The sequence below is a fragment of the Oryza sativa genome, chromosome 1 (genome assembly GCF_034140825.1).
Source record: "Oryza sativa Japonica Group chromosome 1, ASM3414082v1".
Taxonomy (NCBI): domain Eukaryota; kingdom Viridiplantae; phylum Streptophyta; class Magnoliopsida; order Poales; family Poaceae; genus Oryza; species Oryza sativa.
Window position 1 is genome coordinate 21,287,138 of NC_089035.1, and position 20,252 is coordinate 21,307,389.

The 20,252-nt window shown below is 39.5% G+C and overlaps 1 protein-coding gene and 1 long non-coding RNA gene across 4 annotated transcripts; both read right to left on the minus strand.

Moving 5' to 3' along the window:
- Positions 1–88: 88 nt before the first annotated feature.
- LOC4325848 (uncharacterized) lies at positions 89–12,985 on the minus strand. 2 transcript variants are annotated; one of them, XM_015759678.3, is made up of 17 exons: positions 12,550–12,985; positions 9,882–12,458; positions 8,457–8,898; positions 8,058–8,286; positions 7,393–7,557; positions 6,820–7,092; positions 6,486–6,731; positions 5,999–6,367; positions 4,602–5,912; positions 4,459–4,515; positions 3,416–3,593; positions 3,165–3,337; positions 2,169–2,392; positions 1,952–2,085; positions 1,026–1,286; positions 774–952; positions 89–645 (listed from the first exon to the last, which is right to left on the minus strand). In XM_015759678.3, the coding sequence occupies exons 1-17, from the start codon at positions 12,914–12,916 to the stop codon at positions 532–534; spliced, it is 7,299 nt and encodes a 2,432-aa protein (XP_015615164.1). In that variant the 5' UTR covers positions 12,917–12,985; the 3' UTR covers positions 89–531. The 2 variants fall into 2 exon arrangements, with proteins under 2 accessions (XP_015615164.1, XP_015615157.1); XM_015759671.3 differs by having other exon boundaries at positions 3,165–3,593.
- Positions 12,986–13,960: 975 nt separating this feature from the next.
- On the minus strand, positions 13,961–16,722 carry LOC136354001 (uncharacterized). Of its 2 annotated transcripts, XR_010737658.1 has the most exons (5): positions 16,286–16,722; positions 16,036–16,179; positions 15,680–15,774; positions 15,291–15,404; positions 13,961–14,825 (listed from the first exon to the last, which is right to left on the minus strand). It is a non-coding gene; the product is annotated as an uncharacterized lncRNA (long non-coding RNA). The 2 variants fall into 2 exon arrangements; XR_010737657.1 differs by having other exon boundaries at positions 16,036–16,337.
- Positions 16,723–20,252: the final 3,530 nt, after the last annotated feature.

Here is a 20,252-nt window from a genome sequence, read left to right on the forward strand (position 1 = left end):
AATGTAGAGAGTCAGCCTGATGTCTAGTTGCCACCGCCTATATGTCTATAGCATGAATCAGCAAAAGAGTTTAGCAATTTCATACAAGTGAAAAGACCACAAGAGAAAATGATTGTATAGTATGTCACCCCTGCTAGTTTACAGCCTTGCATGTTAATCATTGTCATCCTGGTAAACAAATAAACAATGCTATCCAGATTTATGGAAAATTTTGCATTTCCTTGTATATATAATGGACATGCATGGACAAACAAAAATCGACACCTACATGACCTACCGCATACAAGACGCGAGTTCCATGCCCCACATCCAGACAGCTAACAGGAGTACCTTTGTATACAAATCCCATTAAACTGTTCAGATTCTGCCCAGCTCTTACTTTATGGCTACATTCTTGCTATGCCATCCCTTGCAACAGCAAAACATCTCATGGGAAAACAAAATTGCAGAATAAGATCAATTGATCAAAGGAACAATCTGAACCCACCACAACAAAACCATCGCTAGCATATCTCCTCCCTTCTGTTTGTTCTAATGTGGGCGTACATCTGCAAAATCATTTTTTACCTGCACAAGTTTCACAGAACCATCCCCACCGCACGAGACAAAACCATTAGGTAAGACTTGGATGTCTGTTACAGCAGCCTGTAATCAAACATATAGATGTATTAGCGAGATAAAACTGTCATATACTTGTCTTATCACAACATGATAAAAAAGTCCCAATGAGATCAGTCAAGATTATATATTAGGATCTACTTAGTATGGCATACCCTAACAACACCACCAAAGCCCCTAGAAGTTGGTTGAAAAAAGGTGTGCCGCTCGTGCAACTTTTGCCAATGGAAGACTAGCTGAGAACTTTTGGCATCCCAAAGCTTCACATCTCCATCTTTGCTTCCAGTTAAGAACAAACTGGTATTTGGGATGGTTGATACACTGCTGACACTACCTGCAGATAGAACAGAAGAGATCAGGTAGAAAAACCAACTCGAAAAGTACCATGGTAATATCACAAAACTTACCTGTATGCGCCTTTGGTATATGCCAGATCATCCCACTGTTGCTAACACCGTTGGAAGTTCCAGACTTAGTGTCATGCATTGAAGTTGAAGATGCCTTAACATCATGCTCGTTGGAACTTCTGTGATGCTTAGTCTTTCCAGTAGAGATGAACCGAAAATCATGCAAAGTTACATCTCCACTTTTCCCACCAGTTACAATCAGCGGTGAGATAGATCCACAGCCTATATTTCTATCGAACACAGAAAGAGAACGAACTCCTCCTGAAAGATGAAGTCCATGGTCAGCCTCAGCCATATATCCTAAATTCTACACAAGGGGCATTGGAGGGATGATAGCAGTGAATATAGCTACCCCTTTGGACACGCATACATACAATGTAATCCTTAATGCCTTCTCAGCTCACCACTTACAAGGTCAATGAATTTTCTGTGTTTGTTATTTAGTTTTAGTTGAAAGTGTGGACAACATTGTCAGCTTGGCAGGGTGGTGCTGAAGACTTCTATTTATTAGATGATCAAATTAAAAATTTACTTATGTTGATCTTTTACAGCTGTCGTGGCCCCATGTGCAATAAAATTTAAGACAAGAAGGTTTAGTCACACTATTTATCTCATTAGCATGGTTGTTGCTTAAACTTTAGAGGAAACTAGATTAGCAAATTTTGTGTTTTAACCATGTGGAAATTTTTATGCAACAAATATTGTGTGGTAACATTGGACTTGAAAAGAAATTAACCTTTGCTTCTTTCTCCAAACCCATGACGTAGCTATCCTCTCTATCCTACTGACAACTGTGTGATTAGATACTAAAAACTGAACTTGTTCTCATTCCTATTTCTGCATTAGACTACTAGAAACCAACATCCATATGCATTGTTTTCATGATTATAGTTCCAAATGGAACAAAGCATCAATCAGTGGAATACCTTCATGACACATAATAGAAGTTTGACAAGTGGATGGTGGCGCCAATGTATCCCAAATAACAACATTTGCACCATTTGAACTGCATCCAGCTGCAGCAAGAACTGATCCACTTGCAGTCAGAAATGCGACATCCCTGTGATCAATAAGAATAGACTGGTAAGGTTGGGAGCTCTATCAAGCAATGACCATTCCATTCAGAAAGTTTGTTTCACGTACGATGCGTGGGTGTTAAAGCACAGGGATGACTCGGTAGGATGCACATTGCTTCTTCCACCCACCTCAACTTGCCATGTACAAACTGTACCATCTAATGCAGCAGTAGCAAACCGCTGCCCATAATAATCAAATTGAACAGCTGATATGGAAGCAAGGGCATAAGGTGGTGGGATATTAGCAGCAGGGAGAACACCATAGGTAGCCATGGCACTGTCTTTGCCAAACTGTAAAAAAGAACAGATGATATTAATGGATAATTAAACATGGCGGCAAATCTAGTGCAAAACCCTCTCTAGGTATCATATTTACTCTTTTGACTGAACTAAAAAATAGTAAAAAAAATTAACAGATCAGCAAAGTTCAGCTCTTTTTTTTTTCCCTTCCAGAACAGATTGAGCTTGGGGTCAAAAAAATTATGCGATGGTACATTAAATTGAGGTGCTGTCCTTTTAGATTTCCTTTAAGTTTCTGTGGTTCCTCAACCAAAATAGTTAGCATGATATATCATATAACCAAAATGAGAGTCTGCACTCTGCACTAGATGTGTACGCATCAAGCATCATAAACATCAATCTATCAAAAAATATGGTAAAGTCAAGCTTAGAGTGAAAATTACAAGCACCGATGGTTGCAATCCAACGATTTTCCTATTTTCCATGAAGGGAAAAAGAATTTAAGAATAGATTCACCAAGGCCCTTCTCATGTCATCAACCATGTGTTCTGCTGACCAAGATTCCAGTCCTTTAAATTAATGTCTTCAGTTGTGTCAACTGTTTACTTGCATGATCCTTAGCACACAATATTTTAATTTATACAAGGAAAGGTTTATAATCACTGATTGTCTATGATAAAGGGTAAAATTGGAGCAGCGAAATTCATTGCCCTCCTTCTGTAAATCAAGGCATCAACAATAAACAGATATGCTAACAAGTAAAACCCAGTCCAATGTGAAGTAGTAGACAAATTTATAGAGTATTTTTTTAAGGAAAGTTTACCTCCCATAAATAAACATGAGTATTGCTTGACCCAACTAGCAACAATGGCAAAGATGGGTGGCGAGACAATGCTCTTGAATGGATGTTCTCGAGTGTTGCTGGAGGATCAACGAAATCTTCGAATTCGTCAGGTTCCCCCCACCCAAATCCAGATGCGCCGATACCAGCATAACCTGGAATTCCAAATGCTCCACCACCAGTTAAGTCCCTTCCAGGTTTTGCCAATGAACCTAAACTAATAGTTGGTCCACCTGAACTAAGATGGGATCCTTTTCTTCTGCCAAGACCAACACTAGGAGAAAAAGAAGTTGAAGTAGGTGTAGATTCGCAACCAGCCCACCCATCCAAGGGCCAATCAGATCCTGCCCATATATACTCTGCTAAATTTTTGTTATCTTGCTTGTCATTCCAGTTGAAGAAAACAAGGCCCTGAAAATGGATAACCACACAGTAAAATTGATGCACGGCATAATTATATGTTACTTAAGGAGACAAACAGTCCACATGGTACTTCAATGAAGAGCCCCTTATGGAGTAGCAAGTAGATTGTCTGAGATAGAAAAGACAATCATAACCTTCATTCAATGTGGGTAACCAAAAATTCTTACAAATATCTGATTAAAAGATCTTCGATCTTTCTGGTGTCTAGGGAACCAACACTCAATACACCCCGACTTAATGTTAGGCAGCTAACCTCATGTTACAAAGAAGTCGTTACACCAAATACAATTCTTTACATTGTTTGCATAAAGTCCTATTTATCATCCATAAAAAAAACCACCTGCTACTTTGGTTATTTCATTTCAACCACAAAAGCTGAAGCAGCATGCCCCATTTCAATTATATCTTAGTATTGGCACTACTAATAATCTAATGCAAGAAAATAACGGAACACATCTTCACTGTTGGAATGGATATACACATTCACCTCTTAACAAATGGGTGAATATCAAACCATTTTTAAAAATTTTACACCTGTTCAAAGAAACACTGAAAACATGTAAATCTACAGTTTTGAAAACTACACTTTCGTTGTAAAATTTAATAAAATAGAATAGTTATTTTTCAATGTTAATGACCAAGGAAACACAAGAAAGAAAAAATGCAAAAAAAAAGGGGGAAACAAAGAGGAAATGCAAGGAAGGAAAATAACTGAGGAAAGGTGTTCACTCAAACAATTTCCTCAAATTCACAGATTCACTAACCACTAGATAAACAATTTCAAATAAATAGTCAATATAAGTAACAATTTAAATCCAGAATGCATAAATAATGAATGATTGAAAAATAGTACCTTCCGATTGGTGGCGATAGCACCTTGTTGCTCATTGATAGAGTTGAGACATATTGCCTGCACCGCAAAGGATTAAAATGCAGTAAAAGAAAGGGAAGCAAAATGATTAGCATCTATACTGTCAATATGCTGATGGTAAATACCTCAAGAAGTTCACCATTTCTCCTTACAAGTTCTCTGGGTCTTTCAAAATCTGCAATTAAACCTTTCCTTTTAGGTTCAAGAGTGACTTCCACACCATAAGGGGTATTGTCAATTGATCTCTGTATTTTCTCGTTGTTCTTGGAACTTAAATTGTCACGATTTTCTTCACTTCTTTGAGCAAAATTATTTTCAGACTCAACTAATGTAGCTTCTGTCATAGCCTTCCAGGATCGTGTTAAACTAATGCTGTTTAAAGGAAAGCAATTCATTTCTTCATCCACAAAAGCAGTGCAGATATCCACAGGATGAGCAGATATTTCCCACAAAGTATCAAAAAAGACTTCGATGTTCTCACTGTTAGCAAGCTGAAAAATACTTGAGAACTGCTCATGGCTATTGTTGTTGGACCTTGGCTGAGATAACCAGAAAAGCACACTTGAATTTGACTTCTTCAGTACTTTCTCTCTGAAAAATGAAGCATGCAATTTTACTAACAAAGATGACACAAAATGGAGGGAGCCCATCAAAAACTTTGCAACAACTGAAGATATGAGGTCCTTGAATTCCACATCACTTGCACTAGTTTCAAGTTCAATTCTCTCTTTTTCAACGAACTCAGTCAAAAACTGTTTCATGAAAGATGACAATCGAGTCCACAAAGAAATACCTATCAAATGCCATTTTTCATCAATTGGAAGACTCTGATTCTCACTTCTTTCTTGTTGTATATTACACAACAAACCATTGACTGTGCCCCCATCTGTGCCAATTGATACACCATGAATTTTATCATGTACAGCTTGCAGCAACTGATCTAATAGTACTTGAAAGGACTCTCTGTTGACACAAGCACCTATAACTGGACTGGTCATGGTAAGCAATGCTTTTATGTCATGACATAACCAAGAAAAGGAAAACTCCATGTTGTATTCAAGGAGGTCCATAACTGTAAGCATAGCTGATGTACGACCTAACACAAAAGTTCTAGTATTGTCTTGTTTCAGAAGTAACCTGCTAGTACTCAGGAAGTGTGATAAACTTGCCATAATGTACTTGCCCACTTTAATTGTGCATGGAGTAGTATTAGCGCAGTCCATGTTCAGAGCAGAACATATGAAGCAGCAGGAGACAACATATTGTGTAAGAAACTTGCAGCTCTCCTTACTTGACACCATAAACATATAATCAATTGGATGGAAAGCACAACCTTCAAGACCACAAGTACCGGTTCCAACATCTGATGATATACTACCCCATAACAACACGTACGCGAGAAAAAATATACCATCGTTGCAACAAAAGGTAAGGATCTGGATACACAACAGATAATATGGTTTGTTATGAGAAGTCCAACAAAAAGAACAAAAATAAAAGAATATGGTATCCCTTATGTTACCTTCTCAGCTATATCAGCAACTTGAAGTGAGAATTTTTTATCGAATACTTGTAGCGCTGCCTTGACATCACGTGAAAGTTCATTCACGTGATTACTGTTGAATTCTTGCAGGACCTTATCTTTAGTTAGTGGTAGGCTGCACCGTGAACAGAGTGACTGATTTCTCAGCACGCGCGACAGATATTTTGAAGCCATAGTTATTTTCAGGTTTGATTCAACATCACTGACTACAGATGCTGAGAGCCAGTTGGACGAAGCATGGAAAGGGTTCAATATTCCATAAACAATCTTCTTGTCTCCGCCATCCAGTGAGGTGTTGTCCTTTCCCTCTATGCCCGAGTTACAACATAGGTATTCAAGTGCTTCAAGCTAATCAGTGAGAAAGAAACAAGATTTAGAACAATACAAAATAGAATATATAACATTGAGATGTCAACAGGGCACCCTTTACCCAAGCAAGAATCATTCATGTGATAAGAATACTTACAGGCAGTCCACATCTGTTCAAGGCGCATGAAGCCATTGCTAATGAAAGCTTAGATAAATTTGCAGATTGAGCTTCACCAACACAGTTTCTGAAACTACTTTTTGTCGCAATGATTGCACAATACTGACCCACTCCAGGGTCTGCAAAGACATTTGTATCACCGGGAATGCTGGATTCTTCAATCAGTGACTTGAGGTGGCAATCAAGTAATTGATTCACAGACTGAGAGTAGTTCCCTAACATCCACTGAAAATTTACATGAACTTTAGTTGAAAAGCTGAATGATAGTTCAAAATGAAGAACATTAAAGAAGAAGGCAGACATAATGACATACTTCAAGTAGGCTTGAAAGCCAGTGGTCTCCTTTATCAACTGCTTCAGGGAGCAGTACATTAGCAATGAGATTACGCTCCAAGGGCCCTCCAGATCCCTCAAGAAGTCGACAAATTACAATAGCAAGTTGTTCATCTTGAAGGTTCTTTGCACAAACACTGATGGCTGAGGATGTATCACCTCCAAGGAGGAAAAATGCTATAGCAAGCTCCCATTGATGCCTTCCCATTAGCACATATGCATTTTTCAGAGCAGCAGATTTGTGTTTTTCTTCCTAGATAGATAAGATTTATCCCAATAAGTATGATGTAGAATATACTTCTCAACATTATGTATCTGAAATTCCTCTCATGTTTCGTGTGCATTTTGCTTAACAAAGATACAGTCCAAGTATACTGATAAAACTATCTTGTTTCTAGCAGAATGCTCATTTGCAATGCCAAAACTAGCAAGTATAAGTTAGTTCACATTTACAATCATAATGACACAACCATGTAGATAAGAATGTTAAGCATAAGCGCATAGTTAAAGATGTCAAACTATCCAATTACTAGTCTCTACCACACCAAGATACCTGGAAGTTCCTGGAGAGAAACTCATAGAGACGTTTATCCTTTTCATCTCTGCTAATCTTGAATAGGCCAACTAATACTTTTGTTCTATTTAATGCTATATAGAGAAGAGCACAGTCCTTTGGGTCCTTGCTTTTAAGATATTGCAGCCTTGCCAACTTCTCCATCTACAATGTCAGACATACCTAATCAGCACAGGTGATTATCCAGACAACTGCAAATGTGAACAATATTCATTACAATGTCCAGATATAGGGCAGAGAGAGAACATTAGAAGATTCATTTGAATTTAATTCCTAGAATCTGGACACTGGACTAAAACAATGACAAATAGTTCAGCAGTTGAGAAAAGCTAAGTTCAATATGATGGCATCTCAAGAATAACTGTAACATAATACTTCAATCACGTCGAGGGAATCATTCAATGTAGGATAAGTGGTCCAAACAAGGATCTACATTAATTCAAATGCTATAGTGCTACAGACCAAATTGTAAATAGAAATTTCAGTAATTGAGATATAGCATAGTTCATAAACTTTCAATGACCTATGAGGATTTTATTAGTCAACAAGAGAGTCTTGCTCTCACACATACAAACACTTATCACTGTTTCGACCATTTGCTTTTAGCAAAACCTATGAGAACATAAATTGTTGTTGAGACATACCTTGGTTCTTAACTGGGACACGTTGGTGTACCATAACCCCATACCAAGGTTTCGCATCTCAGACCAACTTGGTTCTGCAGGAAGAACAGAATTAAGTAGATCATCCTGACAATCAGACTGTAAGGCCCACGCGATAGAAGCAGAATCAACATGGAAGACTTCGGCACTGGATGGATCTTCAGATCTCCTAAGTGCATATAGGCGTTCGAACTGCACAGCAACCCAGAACCTTAAGAGAAACAAAATTAAAAATTAATGTAGATACCATACAAAAATGAGTAGCATAAACTTGTACAACACTTACAAGCCCCTGGATTCTAGTAAAACAAAATATATATATAGCAATATGTCACTGAAAAAAAAAACAGTTACATATGTTAATCTAGGAGTTACTTTTACCTTCTCCCTGCTTCATCAAGGCTTTTATAGGGAGATGCATGGCTCTGATCAGTAATTTTACCCAAAAGATCAGAAAGTGCAACTATCTGGGTTCTCTCCATGTCACTTATTGTTGATATGCTAACATTCGTAGCAAGGAGCTTATTTATTTCTGAACTTTGAGATGTGCTAGTGGTGGTGTTGATATCCTCCATCCGAGGATATGAATTTGATGGTGATAGCAAACTAAAGGCTGTGCTACGTTGATTGTCACCCCAAAGTAACCCTCTATTAGATATGTCATTAGATGTCATATCGGTGAAGCTTTCAGATAAAGGGCATTCAGGAATATTATGGCATGATTTACCACAGAAACTGCACTCCAACAAGGTGTTTGATATTTTATTTGCTTGCATGGATTGAACAAGATGCTGCAGAACAGTGTTTGCCCGTTTCCATTGACCTACGCAGAGCAATAAAAAGAGTTAATATCATTACCTGATTTACACAATATGCTGTGGATTTTGTCAATCATGATCTTGGACTTGTACAGGGGGGTCATAAAGATAAAATCCAATAGGTTGCCAGGTACAGATTAAATCATCATGGATTTTGTCAATTTGAAGAAGGCATATCAAACCAAAGAGCAACATAACATTTTGCCAAAGCGTTATTATATTCTATCCTTTCAACTTGACCCACACCGCTAATATAAAAGGCCAGAATTAATTTCAGCTAGAAATAATTAGCATTTATACCAAAGATTTCAGAAAATATTGAAAGCCACAATATGTCAAAACAGAAATTTACTCAAAAGATCATATTACACAAACTTTAGTAGGGTTGTTAATGGCACCATTTTATCATGTTGCACAAAATTTAGTAGTGTTGTTACAGTATATTTCTCGATGGATGAAACTAAAAGATAACTGATAGGAAACGGCAAGTTCCAGATTATTTGATCTAAATATTTTTCCAATAATATCTCCATATCCAAATCCCTACTCATACCTTCTAGTTTTATCCCTAAATCCAAACACCCTAATCCAAGTGATGCAGTCGGGATTTGCTTAGTACCGCGGAGGCTTTTATATCTGTAGTTTTACTTTATCATTCCTGGGCAATCTATTTGTGTGCAGGCTTTATTTATGAGACATGACAGGAATATTTTATAATAAATGATAACAATTATCTTGACAAACTAGACTCCACATGATAGAACAGAACATTAAATGGCCCATATCTCAAACAATCGGCTATGTCAGCACAAAAACAATCGGCTACTGTTAGCGATGAAAGGTGCACAAAAACATGTAGTGTTGTTTCACTTTCTCAGTATCACATGTAGATTAAAATAGAAGCTTATAAACAAACAGACTAGCGAGGCCTTGCAAAACATGTAGAATCTAGAGAAAAAATATTTTGAGAATCTAAAATAGTGGACACCTGAATAAAGAGACTGAATAAGTGCTCTCGGGTGATATGATGCCAGAGGTCCACTCATTTTGGCAGCTATATCCAACAAGTTCCATAGATCATTAGAACAGTGAGCACTGTGTTTCTGTAGTAACATTGTGTTGCTGTAATTTTCTGATAAACTGAATCTACCAAAGATATCTTCATTAAAATGCTTAGTACAAGGCAATTCATGTATGTCTGCAGCTGGACAATCACATATCTGGGTACTAGATTCATTGGCTCTTCTTACTAACCATGAACTGAAGAGTGCAAGATGATTCTTATGAACAAGCACACCAGTTGCCTTTGGCCCCCAAAGGAAGCTAGCAATGTCATGTGGAGAATGGGATAGTGCAATACAGCTCCAAAGATGCTTCTCTTTTGAATTCACAGTGTGTAATACATTCTTAAAGGAAGGGTGCTTATGAGAATATATGTGCAACTCATTGAGAAGGTAGACTGCAAGTAAAAATCTCCCATCGCCTAAAGATAGCCAATCCAAACCAACAACAGAACCTTGAAGCGTTAGTGCATCCTCCAGGAGAAAACTCCCATCTCCCATGAGTTTTACTGCTTTCCAGATATGAATGGAGGTGGTATTCTTCTGAACATTTCTACCAACAGTAGCAATTCTACCACAATTGGACAGTGAAATTGCAGTAATTGGTCCTCGATCGGCACCAAACGTGCCTACTAGTTGCCAGATGTGGCTCTCTTTCTCAGTATGCAAAGGGTTATCTGCAAAAGACATCTTCCACAGTTTCACAGTGCCATCAGAATACCCAGTAGCAATGTGATAACATGAAGCAGTTCCTGAACCATGCTGCTGTAGAGATAATACAGTATTGTTCAGTGGCGTTGCAGAAACACATGTAGGATATTCTCCATCCAGGCATGTAGGGAAGACTGAAGAACCTTTACAAATAACTGCTGAAAACATATCAGCATTAAGGTAAGTTCCATGTCTCCCTTGATCTGCAGTAGAAAGAGAGCTAGCAGAAAAACCACACAAACACATCCCACATTTGTTTTGATTTTCTAGATGTAGGACAACTTTCCATGATAATGCTTGAAAACTCGTCCTCCATAGACATACAACTACAAAGCTGTTGTTGACAAAAGGACCATCACAATTAGAAGTTAAAGGTATGGTATGAATGCTGTCAGGTGGGCCTTCTGCATTACTACCTTCAAAGAAAGGAATTGTGAACATTTTCTGACATGAAAGAACATCCCCTTCGTTCTGAATACTGACTACAAAACAATCGGCTCCTTTTTCACTTCCAAGGACAAGAAACCTATTTTGTTGAATAACAGAAGGAGCCCAACACAGACATGAGTATTCCACATCTGCCTGAATGTCACACAGATCAAATTTGCACAAAAGCTTCCATAATGGATAAGTAGGTGCATGCAAAGTTGATATGAGAGTTGATAAGGTTGAAAGAGACCAGAAATGTAGAGTTCTGCTAGAATCCATGGAAACAGCTAGCTCTATTTCACAGCTGTATGGATGGACAGACACCTGTTTGATGCTACCGTTATGCCCATGTTGATTGATAGTTTGGGATGAATAGCATGACAAACTTTTAGCAGAATCACTCAAAGCATGCCCCCCAGAATTCAATGATAAATTGGAGGATAAGCGAGACCAAATAAATGAATTATCATGCAGCAAATGAAGCAAAGAACATGTTGTAGGTGGGCCAGAAGATAGCCCTCTTGATATAACAGCCTCAACAAAAAACGAGTCATCTATGGATTTTTGTTGTCCTGAAGCAGACTGCGTCCAACTCTGCAGTTTGACTTGTTTCCATAGAGTAATCCGTGGATACCTTGGTGGAGATACATCATCGATACAATGGACAGCCCAAAAGTTTACAGAAGCCCCAGGGCCAGCACTTACCAACCACTCGCATTTGCCTACCTGGTTGTGCCCAGGGTCACCTGAAAACAATGTGAAATTGTCATCTTCATCTCTCGATACAACACTGCCAGTTTCAATTGCCCATTTCACAGTTATATCAACTCCCAGCACTCCATTCAGAGTGTTGCTCATCTCAATTACCGCAATGACACTGAAGGACCTTTGCAAAACCCGATGCTTCTTTGACTTGGCTGCCTCATCCTCGCTCCACAGCCGGAGAGTCCCGTCCAAGCAGCACGTCATGAGTATCTCTCGCCTCACTTCAGACTGATCACTGACAAACAACGACCTAGGTCTCCACTGGATCATGGATACTGGTTTAGGGTGCGCAAGCTCGACTTTCTCCACACCCACCTTGGCATCATTCACAATCACCAGAACAGGAGGCACGCCGCCCTCGGAAGAAGGAGTAGCCGCCGCTGTCGCGACGGGACCCTGGAGGAAGTGTGTAGCGGAGGCAAGGGACTGAGCCACCTGAGGCGAGCACCTCCACGCGAGCTTCCAGGAGGATTCTGCCCTAGCCCACATGGCAACGCCCTCGCCGGCCAACAGAATGCCGTCGCCGGAGCCCGTCCAGGCCACGGCGGCGACGGCGAAGGTCTCGGTGATAGCCCATCTCAGCACCCAGCCAAACGATCCTGCAAACCCAAGTCCAATCTCCAGAAGCTAAGCAATGCTAGCAAAAACAACGAGAGGACGAGAATCAGAGGCGAGCTAGGACGAACGGACCTGGGGAAGAGGACGGCGCCGGCTGGAACACGGACACGGAGCTCCCGGCGGCGGCGGCGAGCTCGCCCCCGCCACGTCGGCACCAGGAGACGGCGGACACGGGGGCACGGAGGTCGATGGCCTGGCGGAAGAACGGGCCATCGTCGTCGCCGCCGCCGCCGCCGCCGCTGCTGCTGCTTCCCTCGCGGGGAGGGGAGGGGAGGTGGGAGACGACGAGGAAGGAGGCGGCGCCGTAGGCGACCCAGGGGAGGCCGCCGAGGTCGGGGAGGAAGGAGAGGGCGCGGGGGTCGGCGGCGGGCGCCGGCGGGATGAGATGCGGCGGGTGGAGGGCGAGCGGCAGCGGCGGCAGCTCGTCCGGCTCCCCCATCGCGGCGGCCGGCGGCGGGGATCAGATGCGGCGGTTGGATCCTCACCGCGGCCGATCGTTTGGGCAGCCGGCGACGGCACCGGTAGGGGACGCGGTTGTGTGGGCCTAGGTATGGGCCTTTTCCTGGCCCGTTCGATGCTTTCTCTTCAGATTGGATTTACTTGGGCCGTTATCCTTGTCCCCACTAGAAAAACAAGAAAGGGCCCGTTATAGTTTTATACCCTTTCCAGCTTGTTTGGCAACTTGAGGGGAGGGGATTGGGAGTTTATACGAGGTAATTGATGGTGAGATTAAGATGGGAATTTGATTTTTCATCTCAGTCTCTTATTTGGTAGAGGTGGTAGAAATTAATAGGGAGTTAAGTTGGAGATTAGATCATTAATGAAAACGGATGGCTAAGATTTGTTTAGGCGAAGTAAAGGAGGAATTCCCTCCAAATTACCACACCCCTACCCAGGTATTGAAAAGGAGAGATTTCATTCCTCAATTCCCCATCCCCATCCCACCAAAATTCACATGTCTTCCAACCAAACAAAACAGTTAATAGCCTCATCCCTCTAAACTCCCAATTCCTTCTAAAAACTCCCCCCAACCAAACGGGCCCTCCGGCCTTCCGAGCGTTTGTCAATGTAACCGATATAGGCTATCATGGATGTGCCCCGTGATAGGAGAAATTTCGTTACGTCCGCTCAGTTTGCAATACTACTAGCCGTGCCCCCCCGCGCGATGCGCGGGCATCATCCAAGATCTTTAATCATAAAAGAAAAAAAAAAGCATGATTGAAAACAACATAGCTTGCAACAGTGCTATACAACAACAACTCGATCAGAAAAAGAATATCACGATAGAATATCACGATGTTCTGAATTTTGATTGATGTAATCGTACCATAATTTTTTTATAATCAATGTTACACTAACAATGGGTATCTCGGTGCATAGTACAATTACAACAACGTGAGTAAAATAAACAACATTTGTATTTCAATACCTAGCTGTACCCAGGAAGACCAATGGGGCGATGATTAATTAGAAGGATAGTCAATCAAAACTGTGTCAGCACATCACAGGTAGTAATTGCAACTTATATTGTACATATTTTACAATCTATACTAAGACGGCCATGAAAAAAAAACAAATAGAAATCAAGGTTTACTTCTCCATGATCCAGAACCTATGAATTTGTAGCCAGTTCTGCAGATATGAGAGTTCAATATTCTTGCCAGCTTGTCAATAATTAGCATCAATCTACTTTAGCCACCAATAAAAGAAAAAGGGAAGTAGATCCACCTTTTAACCTTGATGAAGAGCATCAATATGTTCTTAGTACATGATATATAAAATAATGAACACCATGCATATCCCACGTAACTGTTAAAAATATATTTTCAACGGAATGAAACAGTTTCTAATTTTGTAAATCATGTTGAGTAATATGTAGCATCAGTATATATATAATAGCTTGAAATTACCTGGCTGGTGGTCGTAGAAGAATCAATGAAAACGTGTATCAAACCATAAATCCATGATTTACAAAATATGGAACAAACCATTAAAATGCTATCACAATATTTGGTTATCCTGTTAGTTAAGGTTCAATGCTTGCCTCTTATTGTGCTCTTTGCAATCCCAGAGAACGAAAATGGCTAGTGAGAAACTGCCAAATATATATATATACATAGATAACTGAATAACAGTTTATGCATACTACTTGGTGCAATAAAAAATAGAGTAGGGAATGATGTTTACCAGTACAATTAAATGATGATCATGTATACGGAGATAAAGATTAGACAACAAATAAGAATTCCCAAGGAACTACTAAAATAACTGAAATAATACCAGGAAATAACAGGTAGAGGAACACCAAAGAGCAATTGCCATGCAGCTGGAACCTACAAGCCTTGAACCTGAAGTATGAATAAAAGGAGAAGAATTAGCAAATGAAGCCTCCCATGTGAAGCAAGAGCATTTTTGTGAGAAAAATAAATGAAATGAAATATGCAGTGTGTTGTTGTGTACGCTAGAAATGTTGATATAGCATGATGGGCATATGAATCTAGGTATTTAAGAAAAAGGAAAATCACACTGCACATATTTGCTCTAGTAATAAACTGAGCTGCTCATAGAGGCACGGGGCCATATGTACCAAAACAAAGTTGCTTATGTGAGGCAAGGACGTAGAATATGCATGTAATTAAGCGTATGGCAAGATTATATGAAAAATAGTTTGTAGGCGATACAATACAGCAGGAAGAAAGTGAATTTGACAAACCTTAGTGGAGATAGGACTGAACATGTAAACACAAACAGAATGGGACCTGTGGAAAACATATATGAATATATTGTCTGCAGCTTATAGCTAGCACACTAACCTGAAGCTGGAGAGTCCGGCAAAGGCTCCTTTCGTTTATGCTGTGATGTAGTTGTCGATGGCCCAGAAGAGCATGACATCGTGTGAAAGCTCAATGAAGAGTGACAAGGCCTTGCTGAAACAATAATAATCCAATGCAATATAGCTTTAGTACACATATACACAGGATACAATATATCTAAAGGAAAGTATATACATATGCAATATTTGGCTAGAAGCACTAACAGATTGATAAATTAAGCGGCAGTAAATATACTCTCATAGCCGACGAAATAGAGCATAAGACAATAAGACAATGATAAAATTGATTGAATATTTACGAATAGGCTGGCCATGGTAGGGAGCTATTTTAGCAGCAAAACATGAAAGAAGCAAGTATGGTGCCAATACCTTGATGTCCCCCCAATGTACAGCAGCTGTAACCTCTGCCATTGCTGGCTTTTAAGACCTCTGGTCTAGCATGCAGTAACCCATAATGCAAATAGCTGTAAAGAAATGTATATATAAGTGGTCCAATGGCTAAAAATTTTAAATAGGTAATGTGATTCATTTTCTACAGCTAACAACCAAAAAAAAAGTAATAGAGTATAAACTGATCGTTCTATGTGAGATTAAGAGTTTGCTGTAGAACACTTCATAGACATTCGCGTGATATAGAGTATGCCTTGGGAATGGAGAGCACAAATTATAGGCCGACCATGAACAAAGGAACATGTATTAGATCTCAGATATGAACTGAGTGCTACCTGCAAGCAAAGCTCCTGAATGAGACTCACAAAGCAACGCCAGGTTCAAGTTGTTTGGGGACACACATTATGCAACATTTTCAATAACTCCGGGGGTGAATTGATGTCGCTTTTCGATATTTCTGCACTGAAATCAGGCAAGACCTGCAACAATGCTTTGCCTTCATTGCTTGCAACCAAAGAAGTGGCAATAGTCGAAATGATTTTTGAATCAAGAGCTATATTCTTTGTTATCATTTCACGAATTAACTTGAGAACTTGGGTAAGGGGACAGAGAGGCAGATCGGGATAGTGGTGGTGGCGCCGTGCTTCGTAGCCGCCACAGTCACCGAGCTCCGGCAGCGACGGGCCAAAGGAATGAATCCGCAAAAGGCGGTGCCGGCGGCGACGGTCGGGCGTCGCGGAGGGAGACGGCGTGGCGGCGACGGCCGGGCGCCGCGTGAGGAAGACGGCGCGGCGGCGACGGCCGGGACCCGCGGGACGAAGACGGCGCCGTCCGGGCGCCGCGGCGCCGTCCGGGCGCCGCGGCGCCGACCGGGTGCCGCGGGACGAAGACGGCGCCGGCCGGGCGTCGCGGGAGGAAGGCGGCGCTGCGGCGTGGCGGGAGGAAGACAGCGCGGCGGCGGCGGCGAGAAGAGGAGGATTTGGGGATTTTTGGCAGGGAGGCAGCGAGGATGTCTAGGCGGTGGCTGGTGTGGTGATTGCGTGGACTAAATATAGCGAGGACGGAGGGGATGGAGGGATGGAGCGATGACCGTGTGGACGGCTGGATGGAATCACCAGCTGGACATCTGACGGCACATGCATGGCGAGGGACTGTAGTACTGTAGCAGCATTTCTCTGGCCTGAGATGAATCGCAACACTGTTGGTAGTGGGTCACGAAAACTAAAGATTTGATATGATTAGAACTCAGTTTGCAATACTATTAGAATTTGCCGTCTAATTCATTCATCTTTTGATATTTACCACTTAAATCATACTCCCTTCGTTTCACATTATAATATGTTTTGACTTTAATTAAAGTCAAACTGTTTCAAATTTGACCAAGTTTATAGAAAAAAATATTAATATTTTTGAAAAAAGATAAATTTATTATAAAAATATTTAATTATTAATTTAATAAAACTAATTGGTAATGTAAATATTACTATATTTATCTATAAACTTAGTCAAATTTGAAGCAAGTTTGACTTTGACCAAAGTCAAAACATCTTATAACCTGAAACGGAGGGAGTATTTTTTTTAATTTGCCACCGGGATACCAAATTTTATCCATGCCACTTCGTTCATAACACCATCAATTCGGTGAGAGATAAACCATGCCAAAGACACCTTGGATCGGAGCAATGCATATTAGCAAAGACGACCATTGAGACAAGACTTCCTGCAGCAGTAATGGTGAGGACCTCCTAAGCTAGAGGAGGCACGATATCAAATGTCAATAATAGCGAAGGACTCGAGCTCATGCCTGTTTTCATGGTGGCAAGGTGGTAGGGATATCTACCAATGCTAGAGTTGCTACTCAAAGCAACTCGTCTCTGCACCTTCATTGTGAATTGACCGAAAGCCATCCCGCCATCTACTCCGTCACAACAATGCTAACTTTAATGTAGTCCTTTCGTCTTACCAAACTGCATCGAGCCCCTTTATTGCTGAATCGACGAGAGCTAGTTCGCTATTTGCTTCGTTACGCCAGCATTGACTTACCACAATTCCATCGTCTCAGATCAAGCCTCTCAGCATCTTGACGCCATCATAGTCCCTCACCTTAGACCGAAACCCTTTGCATCCTAGCTCTAGTGAAGATCAAGCCAACTGCCCGAGCACAATGATAGGAGCACGAGTGAAGGTTGAATCAGTTACTTGGCGTATTGGTGACGAAGGGGGTGGTGCTTATTGCCAACCTACTCTCACCACTTCGAACGAATGTTGATGTCAAGGTTCTTTAGTGCGTGGGTACGCAATATATTACATACTACAATAAAGTACTCTCAATTGGTCCTGTCATTTTTTTTATTTAGTCTTATCTAAATGTTTAGGTTCAATTGACAACCAAATCGACTTTTGCAATCTTCTGCCACATGAAATGCCATGCCACCTGATAGGCTGCCACTATCTATCTATTATATTATTAAAACAGCTTTGAAAAGAAGCACCACGTTCGCTCTGGGGGCTAGAAATTCCCACATTAATCGGAGAAAAAGAAAAAAAAAGAAAAGGAGAGTCCAAGTAAAAATACAATCTAAAAATAGCTGAAATTTGGAATTAAATAAGCAATATTGAAAGAAGGTTCTATATAAGAACCCAATACGAGATTAATCAAAATTTGAAATAAAAATAAAATAAAATCCAAAATTAGAAAAAAAAGGAGAATCCAAGTAGAAATACAATCTAAAAATAGCTGAAATTTGAAATTAAAAATAAAAAATATTAAAAAAAGGTTCCATATAAGAACCCAATACGAGATTAATCAAAATTCGAAATAAAAATAAAATAAAATCCAAAATTAGAAAAGTAAAGGAGAGTCCAAGTAGGAATACAATTTAAAAATAGCTGAAATTCGGAATTAAAAATAAGGAATATTAAAAGAAGAGTCCATATAAGAACCCAATACGAGATTAATTAAAATTGGGAATAAAAATAAAAATAAAATCTGAAATTAGAAAAAAATAAAAGAAGAGTTCAAGTAGGAATACAATTTAAAATTAGCTGAAATTCGGAATTAAAAATAAGCAATATTGAAAGAAGAATCCATATAAAAACCCAATACAAGATTAATTAAAATTCAGAAGAAAAAAATAAAATAATATCCAAAATTAGAAAAATTAAAAGAGAGTTCAAGTAGGAATACAATTTTGAAACAACTGAAATTAAAAATAAAAAAATTAAAAGAACACAATACGATATTAATTAAAATTTGAAAAAAAATAAATTCTGAAATTAAGAAAATAAAAATAAGATTTCAATTAGGAATACAATTTATAAATATCTAAAATTTGGGATAAAAATAAAGACTATTGAAAGAAAAGACTATCTAAAACACATGACGAGATAAATTAAGTAACATGCCTATAAAAGAGTAGAGTGGTGGCGGTTGATATGTCATATAAAAATTGTTAATAAAACACCAAATAGATCCTAATGACGATTAAAAAGAGGAGGGACGACTGGCAGGCCGTGAAGCAAACGAGCAAGGCGGTTGCCAGGATTTCTAAAAAGTAAAAAAAACCCATTGATTATCATATTCGATTTTTAAAATATCAATGCCTATAAAAAGGAGAAGCAGCGAGCGGAGTGTATAAGAGTATAGTTGCAGAGCCGCCAACGGTTGAGGAGACTTTTAGAAAATAAAAAATAAATTCCAACGATAGTTATATTCGATTTCTAGAATCACAATGACAATAAAGAGTAGGCGGCGGACGGGCCGTAGAGGAGCATAGTGGCATCGTTTTACGGGACTTCTAAAAATTATAAAAAATGAAACCCAACAAGACAATAAACTCTATAAACTATAAGGTCCATTTTTTAAAGGTTCGGAACTTCTAAAAAGTAAAAAAAAACAATGATAATCATGTTCGATTTTAAAATCTCAATGACAATAAAGAAGGAAGGCAGCGGGCGAGCCGTAGAGCAGTACAATGTCAAAGCCACTGACGGTTTGGCGGGACTTCTAAAAAGTAAAAATGAACCCAAATGATAATTATGTTCGATTTTTTAAATGTCAATGATAATAAAGAGACAGTGGACAGGCCGTAGATAGTGGACAGGCCATAGAGGAGTATAATGGCAACGTTTTATGGGACATCTAGAAATTATAAAAACGAAACCCAACGTGACAATAAACTCTACAAACTATAAGATCAAAATTTTAAAGATTCCAAGGAGAATGAATAGAAATAGTGATAGATCGTGCAAGCAAATAAAGGAGGAGATGACAAAAGGGGTAGCAACTGGTGTGACTTTTAGAAACTATATAATTAGAAACACGGGGATGATAAGGTTTGGTCTTTCAAAATTTTAAGACAATGAGATAGCTATTTAATAAATTTAAAGTAAAATCATACTAAAAGATATATAATTTTGTTTGGGTGCTAGCCGCGCAATTGCGCGGGCCACCCAACTAGTTTTCCTAATGAAAACCAACATAGCAAAAGATTTTACAGCAAATATAAATGTATATCTAATCATACTATCATCTTTTTATAAGAGTGACAAT